This window comes from Colletotrichum fructicola (genome assembly GCF_000319635.2).
Source record: "Colletotrichum fructicola Nara gc5 chromosome Unknown KSG_Nara_v1_contig06, whole genome shotgun sequence".
Lineage (NCBI taxonomy): Eukaryota > Fungi > Ascomycota > Sordariomycetes > Glomerellales > Glomerellaceae > Colletotrichum > Colletotrichum fructicola.
The window spans coordinates 3,233,083-3,247,274 of NW_027094056.1; the positions used below are offsets into that span (position 1 = coordinate 3,233,083).

The window sequence follows — 14,192 nt, forward strand, 5'->3', positions numbered from 1 at the left end:
GCGCATCAGATCTGCAAGACCCGGAGAACCTTTCAAATCCTTTGCAAATCTTGTCCGGCGTCTTAGTGATGACAGACTACTGCATCGCTGACCGACGGCTGCTGTGTAAGTCGCACGTAGAAGCGTGGAATAGTCTCACCAGCCACGGACATGGATTACGGCAGATGAATCCAGTCTCGTGTGATAATTGCTGGCAAGTGATGCTCAGAAACGCACTCAGATCCGCTGGGATATTGAACCTCGTGCCGTAGAAGATAACAGACATTATGCCAGACAATCTAAATACTGCCTTGGCTACTAACAGTATCGTACTCATCCTTGCCCAGTAACGACCACGACGTCCAAGCAGCAAACCCCATGTCTGCAACGACGGGAGCGAAGATAATAATACCAACAATTTGCCCAAATCCCCAGTCATTGCCGGAATAATCGATCTCCAACCTAAAGGCGGCCGCTTCTTGAATTTTCCGTAGTCGAAAGATACACCAAAGTAGGACTCCTCCTAAGACGACTGGTAAGAACAGAAGCATAATGCGGTGGCCATGCCAACCCCTTTGAAGCACATTACGTGTTCTCGACAACATGACGGTACCTTTTCCCTCTTTCCCTTGGAACTTTTCTTCGTCCTTCCAACGTTGTAAACCGACTCCCATCGCGTGCCACAGCGTGAAGAGGAGGATTAAGAGCGAGGCGATGATTTCGCAAACGGCAAGCAGCCAGTACTCCGCATCTGTCAATCTTCCGACGTGTCCAAAACACATTTGCTGGATCCGAGCCCAGTCATCGTGCTTTATCAACGTTGAACCGTTTTTGCCAGCTCCTTCGCCAACCCGCAAAGGACCCCAGTTGTGGATACATTGTGAAAGAAACGGATAGAAAAACAGGACGACAACTAGACAGAAAAGCAACAGCCGAAACTTCTGCTTCTTATCTTCTTGCTCTGACTTCCTCTCAATAGCTTTTTGTCTTGCACTCTCTGGGTGAAACATCCTTGTGGGCAGAAGTGCAATTGGATACACGAGCGGAATGACGCATATGATGGCGATCGCCAACGCGTTCTGAGCTTCGTTGGCCCCAAAGCCAGCAGTGTTGATGCCAAAGTCTTTGTTGACAAGCATAACAGTTGTTGCAAGCTCCACGGCAATGGCGAAGTAGACCGCGAACTCGAAGAAGGCTTCTAGACCTTTCTTGGTAACGATCTGGAAAAACTCCCACCTTCGACCCTGCCTCTGCCGGATCAGCAAGACAATGATAGCCAAGGAGAATCCCAGGGCAAGTTCAACTGCGTAGCCTATAGAAACCTGTCAAGATGAGAATTAGCATTATCGTTGCCTGTGAAGGAGCTCAAAGTTAACAAACCCCTATTCCTGATATATCTGGATTGGTGTCCCCCCATATCGCACCACAAATATCCTTTTTGCAAGAGGAAAGAAACTCATCTGTGAAATTGGTTTCCTTTTCCACAGCAATGATGTATTTGTCAAACTCCTTCAGGATTTGAAGCTCGCTGCAAGATATGTTGTCGGCCATCGGGAATAAACGATCACGAAAACCGGTAAAAACGAAGTCTCGTAGAACATGGGAATTGCGTGGGTGGAAGAGGACTTTTGAGCCTCAAAAGAGAACTCGTCTCTGCAAATCCCTTATTTCACGGCTTCAGGCGTAAGACATACTACAATGTGGATGTCTGACTGTCGCAAGAGCCACTGGCTTTCTGTTAGGCATCCAAGACTCCTTATCCAATGAAATGGTCCTGATTCAGACTCATCGACGAAAACATACTCGTGAGGCAGATTCACTAAAATGAGTTTCGCAGCCACCGTTCCTAACGACGTTTCGGCGCTGATGAGGCTGCCGAATAGGGTAAAAAGAAGTCAATTTGCTAATTAATTGGCATAGCTACTAGGCTTGACTTTTCGTTGTTTCGATCGTAGCTTATTAGAGTTACTGCCTCTTCTTCGGGATTCTCTAAGTTTTCATAATAACCCCATCGCCCTCACCCATCACTGAGTTCGTGTGACGTTCCTTGCCCAAGACTTTGAAACAATGACTCTTTTCAATTCGATATTCGTTGGTGTATTTCTTATTGGGACTTTTGCAGACACTGCAAAATGTGCTGCCCGAATCCCCGCCACCGTCACTTTTGAGGGAGAGTACCCAAAATCGGCTGTGACCCCGCCTCCAGTCGTGGCCCAATCTGTGCTCGAACGACAAAATCAGGGCCAACGTACCTGCGGACCAAGCTTTACTTGTCCTGTCAGTCACATTTGTACTACCAACCAGGGGTTCGTGGGGTGCTGTGAGGCATCGACGAAATCAAAATGTGTTGTCAACAAATTGTGCTTAAACGGGGCCGGGGTGCCGCGTCCAGCCGGATTTAGCTCAATATCACTAGGAACTTTGTCATGGTACGTTTGTTAGTTGAAAATAGTATCAAAATAGACCTCAAAATTGACATTCAGTAGCTCAGGAAACACACCCTGGTGCAATCCGATCTCATGGACGGCCTCCACGTCTAATTATGTGACTGCGCTTTTGTGCTCCGATAAATGGCCGGGAATGCCATCAAGCGAAGTGCTTCCCAGCACTACAGACGAAGGGTTTACTTTTCCCACAGACGCTCCTACAGATTCTTCAGAACTGCCGACCCATACAGATTCCTTCGCTTTTACGGCGACAGCAACGGTGACTTCTCTCCCAACCACGATAGACACGACGAGGACAGAAACTTCAACTGCAACTTCGGAGCCGGGGCCACCGTCGAGCAAACCACCCCCAGGGAGTGGCATGATGCAAGGTGATTATCAGCTTCCTCTCGTGCATCAAGTGAGCTTATGACTGACAGTTGAGAGATCTCTCGGATGAGCAACGCATTGGAGTCAGTGCCGGCTGTGCAAGTGTTGCTTTCATGTTTCTTTCAAGCATTGTGTAGGTCTCAATATTTCTTTCCATAACTGTTGTATTAGTCAACATGGTTTTCTGAGATGACGTAATTTCGGAACTTGTGACTAACTTCGATTAGATACTGCGCTTGCTGGCCATTCAGAAGGAGGAGAAGAGGCTCTCCAGCCTCGACCGTTGAGGGTCTACCCCAGCCGAAGCCTTACGAAGGATACAGACCAGCCCAGATGACAGAAACAACAAATGGGCCACATCCAATCTGGGAATTATTACCTCTGGGTCCAACTCTGCAGGAAAATCTCGATTCCAGCATGCAAACTTCATCGACACAACATGGCCCGGCAAATCGTGTCAGTACAATTTGAATTGTTACGTGAATATAGTGGCAATGCAATTTTCAAGCGACTTTTCAAATTGAATAACTTAGCATTTGAGCACTCTTCAAAGAAACGAGTTTGTGTCAAAACTTGGCGGTTTAATTTCCGAATGTCACCAAACCTCCATCGGACATGCTCGACGTCCGTGAAAGAATTGGAATTGTACTTACGGTGACTGCATACGGGGAAAAACGATTGGAAGAATCTTGATTAATCTTTCACGAGTGAGAATGGCTATAACTTTTATCTCGAGAGCAACGATCGAGCTGCCCACGCCGCGAAGGCCATGTCTGTGACGACCGGGGCAAAGATGACAATGCCAACAACCTGACCAAATCCCCACTCATTGCCCGTATACTCAACACCCACCCGATCAAGCGCGGCTGATTGTATCTCTCTCAGGCGGAAAATATACCAGAGCAGCGGAACGCCCAGAACGGCTGGTATCAAGAGCAAAACCACCCGAACGCCACTATATGTTTTCCATATTCGTTGGACCCATCGCTGTGATTTCAATAGAACTCGTGTTATGCGACGTTCCTCGCCAAAGGCTCGGTCTTGAGTCGCTAGGATGCGGGCCCCAGCCCCTAAGCCAAACCAAATTGTAAAGCAGTAGATGACGATCGAAGAAGCAAGCTCAAACCCCGCCATTAGTTTACTTTCTGCTGCCGACAGTCTCTCGATCGAGTTGAAACATACGGTTTCAACCCTGGTCCACTCTTCGATAGTCACAAGGGTTTCGCCTTCAGTGCCGTTGCCTTCACCAACCCGAGATGGAGCCCACTGATGAATGCACTGAGACAGGAAAGGGTAGAAGAATAAGATCGAAAGCAAGACAAACAGAATAAGACGACAGTTCTCCTGTTTTACAGATATGTCCTTTGCGGATTTGGGGGGCTGCTGCCTTTCGGATTCGGGATGATGCAAACGCGTTGGCAACAGCGCGATGGGGTATAGCAGCGGAAGAATACAGACGACTGAGACGGCCATGACTATCTCTGCTTCGCTGGCTCCGAGACCCGCGGTTGAGATACCAAAGTCTTTGTTGACAAGCGTGTAGATCGAGGCGATTTCGAGGGATATGCCGAAGTAGATGGCGGAACTGAAGAAAGCTTCAAAACCGGCTAGGCAAACTAGCTGAGAGAAATCCCAGCGCGAACCCCTTCTTTGCCGTACTCCGAGAAGCACAGAAGCAAACATGAGTCCAAGTCCCATTCCTATTGCATAGCCGATGGAAACCTTACACACGGTCAGCCAAGTACGTGCAGACACTTTCTGAATGTGAAATTCAAAGAGTCATACCCCAATCCCTGATATATCCGGGTTGCTTTGACCCCAAATCGCACCGCATATCTCTCTGCCGCATTCTTCTAATAGGATTTCATTGTACTGTGTTGCAGCTCGAAGTTTGCGAAGGTAGTCGTCGAAACCTTCCAAGCTTGCCAAGCTTGAACAATCTGTTCGAGTCCCAAGTGCCATTTGTTTCACAAAAGCAGATGCGTACTCAAAAGGAACATGAAACGATAGAGACTTGTATATAGAAGGATAAAAAAAAGTCGACAGGGGAGCGAAAACTTGCTCACAACTCATAATAACTGACAACCTAGCTGAGCAGCCATGGCCTGATATATTTCGCATCTTTTCACTCACCAGTATCAAACACAGAGACAGAGGCTGTTTGTTTGTTGTGCCAAGAAATGAGGCTTTCAGCTGAAGGCCCATCAGACGCCATTCATCCAGCTAAAGTATGTGAGAAGTCGACGAAAACCGTATAAATCCGAAGGCGTGAGGCTGAAAAGAAACAGGGGGTGCGGTGGCGGCAAACAACCAACCAGAGCTCGGCTCCGATATAATAAGCGAGAGAGGGAGAGAGAAAGCAAGTCTAGTTGCAGGAAGATATCGAAGCCCTCCCGACAAGCTGAGTCTTAAGTGGATTCAAATCTGCTCTGGGATAATGCCAAGATCTTCGGTTGTATACATATTGTGTCAGTAGGGCAGAAAGTATAGTATTAGAAAGTTCACTTAAATCTTTGGCCGAACTGAGTCTGCGCTCTGATCAGGAGAGAAGGTTGGCAGTAACCTTCCCGCGCAACAAAATGATCGCTCTTTTGACAATCTTTGCCATCTTGTGCGGCTTTTCTATCACGGGCTGCCATGCGCATCCTTCTCAAACGACCAGTCTTCACCTTGATCCTGCTTGGCCTTTAGTGACGGCAAAGCCAAATCGTATCAGAGATAACGCCAAGCTTTTGAGACGACAGAATGCGCTTCAAAACACTTGTCCGAATATTCGGGGTAGGTGCGAATTCCTTCTAGTGTCCGAAGTTGTCGTTAATACCCTTCGAAAGGTGTTGCCTCTGACCTTCGGTGTGAGGACGAGGATACGTCCTGTAATGCGATAACGTCTCGAGCCGATGTGTACCTTCGATGCTGCTCGAACAGCAACGACTGCGTTCCTCGAACGACATGTATCGAAGCAGGCCGCTTCCAAAGGACTTCGACTTCGTCGACGAATTCATTGGTTCTTACTTGGTAAGAAGACACGAGACAGGGGTGTACTATCAGCCTAATACCTAACCAATATTCCATTGGTCTGTAGTTCTGGAAGAACGCCATCCTGCGCCAAATATGTCTGGGGCACCGGTGTCGCAACATTGTTCTCTTGTGGAACAGCACGAACGACTGTTTCAATGAGCACCACCCCTAGCCGAACGGGGATATCATTCTCCATTTCAACCAGAACGACTAGGGCCGGGACTCCAGCGCCGACAGCATCCGGTCCTTCTACCGGTGGCAGGCCTCCTCCTGGTACCGGCAACCCTCCTGATAATGGCAGTGGTCCTGGAAGCATGGCACAAGGTACACTACAACAATATGCTTGAACCATTCTGATAATCCGCTAATATGGGCGAAGACCTGAATACTAGTCAGAAAATTGGAATCGGAGTGGGCTGCGGTGGTGCAGCCTTGGTCTTAATAGGGAGCATCACGTAAGCCAAACCTCTTCTCAAACCGATTCTCGACAGGTTTTCAGGCGTTAATGTACAACATACAGATACTGTGCCTGTGGATCAAGACGTCGAAAGCGAGCTTTAGGAAACTCTGCCGCGCCGAGTAACACCACAGTGTCGTATGTGGAGAAGAGTAGCCATACTGCGCTTTCCAGCAGCCAAATATGAAAGTTCGATGCGCTTGATGCTCCCAAAAACAATGAGGCACGAGTCTGAATTAGAAATGAAGTTATCCTTATTATGTATGACTTGCGAGGTATTTAACTTTCTCCTAAGAAAGAGCCCTCTTCAGAAGGGTCTCTAGTCTGCTCACATCTGCCTGTTTTATTGTTTGACTGGTCATGACGTAGAGAACGTTACCCAGCACTCGGCTGTGGACGTTCCATCGCTCACCCTCAGAGCCGATACCGCCCTTCAGAAGGGCGCTTTGAAGGTCCACGGCTACATTGCTGGAGTATCCAGCTCCCTCGCTGTCTTCCAGATGAATAGCAAGAACAGATCCCAAAGCCCACACACCCGCAACACGACCATTCTGCTTGGAGACCCAGTCAACAAACGGTTGAGACCATACAGACCAAACAGCAGCTGTTGCTTCATCCTTGGGGCTGGTGACGGCAGTTGACTCGGCTGCCCATTCGCTTTTCTTCGCCCAATCCCACTCTCCCTGCTTGTCCATCCTTTGCAACTCATGGAGAGACTCGATAGCGACCTGGCATCCAACTGCATGAGCAGTGTAGCTGTGGCCATGCAGGAGGGCGTCACTCTTCTCATCGCTCTCAAAGGCCCGGAAGATGCTGTCGGATGCCGAGGTGGTACACAGCGGCACCAAGCCGCCCGTGAGCAGCTTCGCGTTGCAGATGACATCTGGGTCGACACCGAGGAACGATGCAGCGGAGAAGCGACCGAGGCGGGTGAGACCAGTGAAGACTTCATCAAAGACGACCGGCAGGCCAGTCCAGGTGGTTTCATCTTGGTTGATGGCAGAGGTTGATGTACCGAAAAGCTCAGGGTGTTGTCGGGTAACCTTGACGAGAGTGCGCTGGAAGAGGGGATCGCTTGAGAAGAGGACGGATTAGCAAGAGGTTCGACACGGGTGTGTGGGGATACTTACGCCATGATCATGCCTCCGGCTCCAAGAATGACTGGTTCCATAACAAGAGCGCCAAACTTGCGTCCCTGGTCACGAAGACGAGTGAGAGCCTTGACGATGTACTTCTCGTATGCCTTCTGCTGCTGAGCCTGCTCCCTGCCAGTCACGTTGAAGACCTCGGACAAAGTGCTGAACGTCTGTCCGGTGCCCAAATCGGCTTGCAAGGCTTCGGGTACTTGGACTTGCCACTCGCCATCCTTGCACAAGACGTAGGGGTAGTCAAACCAAAAGCCCTTGCCCTCATACCATTCGACCTTCTCATTGAAGACAGAGGGTTCTGTAGAGTCCATCGCGCCCATGGTATCGCCGTGGTAGCTGCACTTCAAGCCGAGAATCTCAAGCTTGTCGTTTGCTTCCCAGCCATATCGGACCCTAGCTGCACGCAGGCCCATCTTGACGGCGACTTCCATACCAGTGCTGCCATTGTCAGAGTAGAAGACGCGAGAGAGGCGTGGGTTCTCCAAGCCCTTGAGGAGAGTCTCGGCAAGAGCCAAGGCAGGTTCGTGAACTGCGGAGGCAAACATGACATGTCCATAGCGACCAGCGGCGTAGGATGCAGCGAGAGTCAACTTGGGATTCGCGTGACCAAGACCCTGTGTCCACCATGATGAAGATCCGTCGAACGAGGGCTGCAACAGCGCCTGATCTGTCGGTGAGTCCCGGCTCTGAGGAACCAGAGTTTGGAAGCAGTCACCATGGGCAGAATCAATTGCTGTGATCTTTTCGGGCGTGAGGTTCTTGTGCTGTGTGAAGGGGTACCAGATGATGTTGTGTGCGTCGCGAGACATGGTCTCGAGGCGAGAAATCCGAGCGAGATGGCGCTCGTGCAGATGATCCATGGTGTGCTTGATGACTTTAGAGGAACTCATCTCATCGTAGTATTGAGACAACGCTTTGGCATCAGCTCGCACATCCTCAACGCGAGCAGGTGGCTGCTGGAGAGAGTTGACGGGAATGCCATGTCCTTTGGCGAAGTAATCGGTCAGGTAGGAATAGTTCTGGTACTGCTCATCGCGGAAGAGTAAGATGGATTCGACGTCGTAGCCACGAAGCTTGAGGGACTCGAAGGCAGAGATGGTCTGGGAGATACCGCCGAGCTTGGAATCGCCGATGAAAATGACCGGGACCCGGAGCGGGGCGTAAAGGTCGGCTTGCGGGGTTCCGGACGGGCCCGGCGAGTGCACGCCGCCGGCCGTCTCAACGAAAAGCCAGCCGGGGCCACCGGCCGCTCGGCGCGATGCGTAGCTGTAAATACCTTTCAGGACTTCATTATCGGTCGGGGTGGGCTAAGGTGAATGTTTCAGTGGCAGCTCCAAAACCTGACGTTGCATTTTCTAAAAGTAGCAGCAAACTCACCTGTTCCGAAACCTCGGCGGCCAGATGCGGGCTTGCTGGAATCTCAAACTGAAACAGCGTCTTGTTCGCGACTCCGGGGGCGAACTTGTCGATGTGACTAAGAGCATGTCAATTAGTGAATCACGAATACCGATTGAGAACCGAGGATATTGCCCTTCTATTTCCGAGGTTAGTTGAGATGGTCAGTGTGTAAATGGTGAGAAGCCGCGATAAAAATGGAGTTCGTTCGTTGAGGAAATGAGGGTCCGGACATACACCCATCGTCGGCTTCAGAAGCCGGGCCCGTAGAGACGGGTTTGAGAAACGCCGTCTGCTCATGCGGCCAGTGCTTGCGAGCCGCATTGCACAGGACCGAGGAGAAGACGGTCTTTCCGACATCGGTATTGGCGCCGTAAATCTGGTATGCTCTCAAGGAGCGCCAGAGTAGGGCGCCGACAGGTGCCATTGAGGGCTTGAACCAGTATCAAACGCCCATCAAAGACAGCAGGATTGCAATTGAGAGCAGAGACAAGTGATGAGGCCAATGAATGGTGTCCGAATTCCGTTTGCTGTCAGCGAGCAGCAAGCAAGGCGCCTGAAATGAAAAAGAGCTGTCTCCAACCGGAAGCTCCGAGGCCTGGGGAAAAGGAGGAGACGGGGCGGGGTACGGACCGCAGGCTGCGGCATTTGTTGCGCCGAGAACTGGGGCAACGCAGCGGCTATCATAGGGAAAAAGGAAAACTTGTTGAGTTTAGTGACTTATGTGTCACTTACTCACGAGTCACCAATGGGTTTCCCAACGGTGCGGCCCGGTAGGTGTGCCTGGTGGGGTTGAACTTGAACCTGCATGGATCTCGCATTCGCGTTTATGAGAGATCGCCGGGTGCAAGGGGAAATTCCCTCGTCTCTTGACTTTCCATGCCGAGGTTGGGTGTGTGTGGTCCCTCATTTGACACATTGACACATCCCGCAACGATCCCAACAACCAATTCATCTCAACTATGCCGGCAAGCGACCGTTTGGACAGTGTGTTTGCGGCGCTCCTGGCTCGCCGGGAGGCCAAGAGCCAGCTCCGGCGCCTGACCCTCGTCCCGGCCGGCAGCGCCGACTTCTCGTCCAACGCGTACCTTTCCCTCTCGACCCACCCGGAGGTCCAGCGCGGGTATCTCACCCGGATCCAGGCCCACCTCAATCCGATTGATGGTGCTGAGGACGGAAACACCCCGGCTCTCCTCGGTTCTGGTGGATCACGCCTCTTGGATGGCAATGTATCGCTTGCAGAGTCTCTCGAAAGAGACATTGCGGCTTTTCATGGTGGACAGGCTGGGCTACTCTTCAACTCGGGGTTTGATGCAAATGTTGGGCTTTTCAGTTGCGTCCCTCAGCACGGCGACATCATCGTCTACGATGAGTTGATTCACGCCAGCGTGCACGATGGGATGAAGATGAGTCGGGCTGGAAGGAAGATCGCCTTCGCCCACAATACGGTTCATCCGATCGAGAACGCAAATGGAGACCGGTTGTGGGACGAGACAGCAAGAGGCCAAAGCCCGAGTCGAAGCTTGAGCGAGGTTCTGTCTGAATTGACTCGCGGTGAAGAAGGCAAGGCTGTGAGAGAGGGCACAACGAACGTCTTCATCGCCGTGGAGGGTATCTACAGCATGGATGGAGACGTGGCGCCTTTGAAAGAAATAGTAGAGTGTGTTGAAAGACAGCTTCCGCACGGGAACGGCCTGATCATCGTCGACGAGGCCCACTCAACGGGCATATTGGGTGATAGGGGCCGCGGACTTGTCTGTGACTTAGGCTTGGAGGATCGGGTTTGGGGACGAGTTCACACATTCGGCAAGGCGATGAGTTGCGCCGGAGGTAAGTTACATCCGTTTCACTCTCTTCTTTAGATCCATTGACTGACTGGTTCAGCCATCGTTCTCTGCTCTCAGATTACAAGATCGTATTTGATCAACTACGCCCGCAGTCTAATCTACACCACGGCCATGCCATTCACAGCACTCGCCAGCATACAAACGGCTTACAACTTTATCATGGACGGCCGCTCTGAGCCCCTACTCCGTCATTTGTGGTCACTCATTGGACGCACACATCAGCTCCTCCAAGAGCTTTGCAGCCAATACCAACCAGAAGCAGGTCTTCTATATCTTTCTTCAGAGAAGCCAAAATCACCAATCATACCGCTATTCACGTCCAATCCCAGAGGTCTGGCACTGCACTGCCAGCAGCGGGGCTTCATGGTCCGGCCCATCGTCGCACCCACAGTTCCAGCAGGAAGCGAGAGAGTGAGAATCTGCATCCATGGAGGAAATACCATTCAGCAGGTCGAGGGATTGGTATCGACTATAGAACGCTGGCTCGTTACCCAGATCAAACAGCCCGACAACAAAACCAAGAGTGGCATCGAGACTACAGCAATGGAGTTGAAGTCAAGATTATGAGAGTCGGATGAGCACATTGGGAATAGAGAGGGTTGAAATATACACAAAGCTTTGATGTACGGTAGAAAACAGTCGGCATATAAAATGGTAACGTGAGGCACTGAAGGTCGGTCAAAGATATTGAATACAAGTTGATCATCAATACGGGCAAGCCCGTGGTCTCATGCTTCGCAGGTCTCGTATACTACAAATAACGGCCGAAAGTATCTATCTTCAAGCCAAAAGGAACTGGCCCAGGCACACCAGGGCAATGGATGACCACATCCAAGAGAGTCCATGGAAGTTCTCCGTAGCAGAGCTCTTTCCAGGAGGGACGACTGTTGGGGGCGCGGTCGAGTTTCCTCCCCTGCCGCCACCACCAGCAGTACCGTTTCCTTTTCCTTTTCCTCCACGGGGCTCGGTGCTGTTTCCTTTGCCTTTGCCGCCCTTTCCTCCTTTACCCTTTCCACCGCCGGGCTCGGTGCTGTTGCCCCTGGCCGCACCGCCTTCGCCCTTCCCTTTTCCTCCTTTACCACCCTTGCCTCCTCCACTGGGCTCAGTACCGTTGCCCTTCGCCGCACCTCCTTCACCCTTTCCTTTGCCTTTGCCTTCCTTACCACCTTTTCCTCCGCTGGGTTCGGTTCCATTGCCCTTGGCTGCGCCTCCTTCACCTTTGCCCTTACCCTCGCCCTTGCCCTTCTTGCCGCCCTTCGCTGTACCGTTGTTCTTCTTGTGCTCTTCATTATCGGCTTCAGCCATCATACGAGCAACATCGGTTATGAAAGCAGCCTTCGGGGGTGCGGGAGGTGCGGCTGGAGGTGCGGCCTGTGAGTTGACCTTCTTCAGCTCCACAGTCGCCTTCTGGGCATCCGTCGCTGGGGTCTCGATGAAGGGGATCATGGGTGCGAGCATGGCGCAGTTGTCTTGTTGGGCAGTAGGCATGCCCTCCATAGTGCCAGTGTTGTTCTGGAACAGAAGTCTTTGCTTTCCGTCGGCCGTCCACGCCTGCCACTCAGGCATGCCTGCCTGGATCTTGGCGGCGTTGGGGTCGAGCGTTTTGACGAAGCTGGCCCAGTAAGCCTGAGTCAACGGCACGATAGGCGCGTTCGTGGTCGAGTAGCTCTTCGGAGGGGCACCGTCGGTGTTGTTAGGACCGAAGACGCCGTTCAACTCCACGGTGTGGTATGCACCGAATCCCAGAGCCTCCTGCTCATCATCAATCGGGCCATAGCGGTAGTTGAATGTCTTCACACCGTCGCGGGCCTGAGCATCTTGGAAGATCTTGGTGATGCAGTGAGCTCTGAAGTCTCCGTGTGCCGTGGCAAGCTGACGCCACAGCTTCCCGGACTTGGGGAAGACGGGCTGCTGCACATCGAGGTACGTCTGCTGAAGCACTGTCAGAGATGCGTTGCTCAGTGACTGCGTCGCCTGGTTGTTGATCGTCTTGAGAGCATCCTCGATGGTGTCGGTGCTCTGCGGGACGTTCTTGGTTCCCTCATCGGTACACGTTCCGGCGATGGTCGGGACTTTGAGGTACTTTCCCTCGGCAAAGCGCTGCAAAGTTGGCGCTTTGACGAGATCGCCGTCGAGATTAGGGTTGAACTGGCAGTTCTCCGTCTGCAACGCCTTTGCATCAAGGCCACGGAGACAGGCAAGAGAGTCGGGTTGCTTGTTGCAGCCGGTAGCATTAGTCAGGCAGTTGTACTGCTCTTGGCCCTGCTCAAGGGTGCGAACAGTGGCCACACTGACGGATTCCATGATGGCGCCCTTGATCAAGCCGGGGTCGTTGTCACCGAAGGCAGCGAGAAGCATGGCGACAGAGGTTGCGCCGGCCGAGTCTCCAACAGCTACCATCTGGTCGGGGTTTCCTCCGAACTGGTTTCATGTCAGTCACAAGGCCACCAATCGGCTATAGCGATACTCACCGCAGCAGCGTGCTGTTTAAGCCATTTCAATCCCTGGATCTGGTCCTTCAACCCGTTGTTCATGCTCGCGCCAGCCTGAACCTCCTTGCTCTGCAAGAAACCATAGGGCCCAACACGGTAGTTGACCTGGACGACCAGCATGTTTCCAAACCTGGCCAGGTCACTGCCGTTGAAGTTGGCGTTCGAGAGCGACTGAAAACCTCCACCTTGGATAAAGTACATGACCGGCAGCTTCGAATCGGGAGTCGCATTGGATGGCGCGAAGATGTTGACATACAAGCAGTCCTCATCGGTGGTGAACCGCTTGTTGGGCTTCATGGTGAAATCTGACGCGCTTCGAGCGAGACATATCGGGCGAAACTAAACAAGAACTGTGTGAGTGGGCAGATGCCGAGAGTGAACAAGCGAATGTTACCTGAGAAGCATCTTGAACGTCGGTTGTAGCGGGAGGGTCGACGGGCGCGGCGAATCGCAGTTGACCAGTGGGCGATGCCGCAAAACGAACGCCCAACCATCGAGTCGCACCGCTTGGCTCAGCGACGCCCTGAAGTTTAGTGTAGCCAAGGTCGACGAGCGGATCAACCGCCTGGACCTGACCGATGATTCCGGCCGAGAGAATAGAAAAGAAGGCTTGGGTTAAGGAAAACATTATTGCGGAAGTGACCGACTAAAAAGTGATAATAAGAAAAGACCCGGAAATCATGCCAACATAACGAGAGGCTCGCTCGACATCGTCTGAAAATTGAAGTTGCAGCGCCATGCCATCTGTTATACTGACATGCCTCGAACACGGACTCCCAACGGTGAAAAAGACCGGATTATTCTTGACTCGATCTCTTACTCACCGCGCCCCGACCGGCGCGCTCACCGGAGAGTCTGGGCTTCATTTTTGGGGGCTGCGGGGGTTTCAGACGGGTTTGATGCCATCTGTCGTGAGGTTCTGTTCCAGGCCACAAACCTAATTAGGAACCAAGGCCAGGACCCCTGGCATATGATTCTCGTTAAGCCGGGTTTGGGATCAACTGCCGCATTTTCCCTCCGAAAACATGGATTCCCGCCGA

The 14,192-nt window shown here is 51.9% G+C and overlaps 4 protein-coding genes across 4 annotated transcripts; 1 reads left to right on the forward strand and 3 right to left on the reverse strand.

Annotated features, from left to right (window-relative positions):
• Positions 1–278: 278 nt before the first annotated feature.
• Positions 279–1,530, reverse strand: CGGC5_v011161 (uncharacterized protein; the record flags this gene model as incomplete). Its single annotated transcript, XM_032028745.1, has 2 exons — positions 279–1,301; positions 1,360–1,530. 2 exons carry the CDS (start codon positions 1,528–1,530, stop codon positions 279–281), a joined length of 1,194 nt encoding a protein of 397 aa, XP_031891329.1.
• Positions 1,531–6,560: 5,030 nt separating this feature from the next.
• On the reverse strand, positions 6,561–9,240 carry CGGC5_v011162 (Bifunctional dethiobiotin synthetase/7 8-diamino-pelargonic acid aminotransferase; the record flags this gene model as incomplete). Its single annotated transcript, XM_032028743.1, has 4 exons — positions 6,561–7,344; positions 7,401–8,725; positions 8,796–8,892; positions 9,053–9,240. The coding sequence occupies 4 exons, from the start codon at positions 9,238–9,240 to the stop codon at positions 6,561–6,563; spliced, it is 2,394 nt and encodes a 797-aa protein (XP_031891331.1).
• A 535-nt stretch (positions 9,241–9,775) lies between these two features.
• bioF-0 (8-amino-7-oxononanoate synthase) lies at positions 9,776–11,227 on the forward strand (the record flags this gene model as incomplete). The annotated part of the gene is made up of 2 exons (XM_032028742.1): positions 9,776–10,643; positions 10,698–11,227. The coding sequence occupies 2 exons, from the start codon at positions 9,776–9,778 to the stop codon at positions 11,225–11,227; spliced, it is 1,398 nt and encodes a 465-aa protein (XP_031891330.1).
• A 213-nt stretch (positions 11,228–11,440) lies between these two features.
• On the reverse strand, positions 11,441–13,780 carry pnbA-0 (Para-nitrobenzyl esterase; the record flags this gene model as incomplete). Its single annotated transcript, XM_032028740.1, has 3 exons — positions 11,441–13,081; positions 13,132–13,491; positions 13,547–13,780. 3 exons carry the CDS (start codon positions 13,778–13,780, stop codon positions 11,441–11,443), a joined length of 2,235 nt encoding a protein of 744 aa, XP_031891595.1.
• Positions 13,781–14,192: the final 412 nt, after the last annotated feature.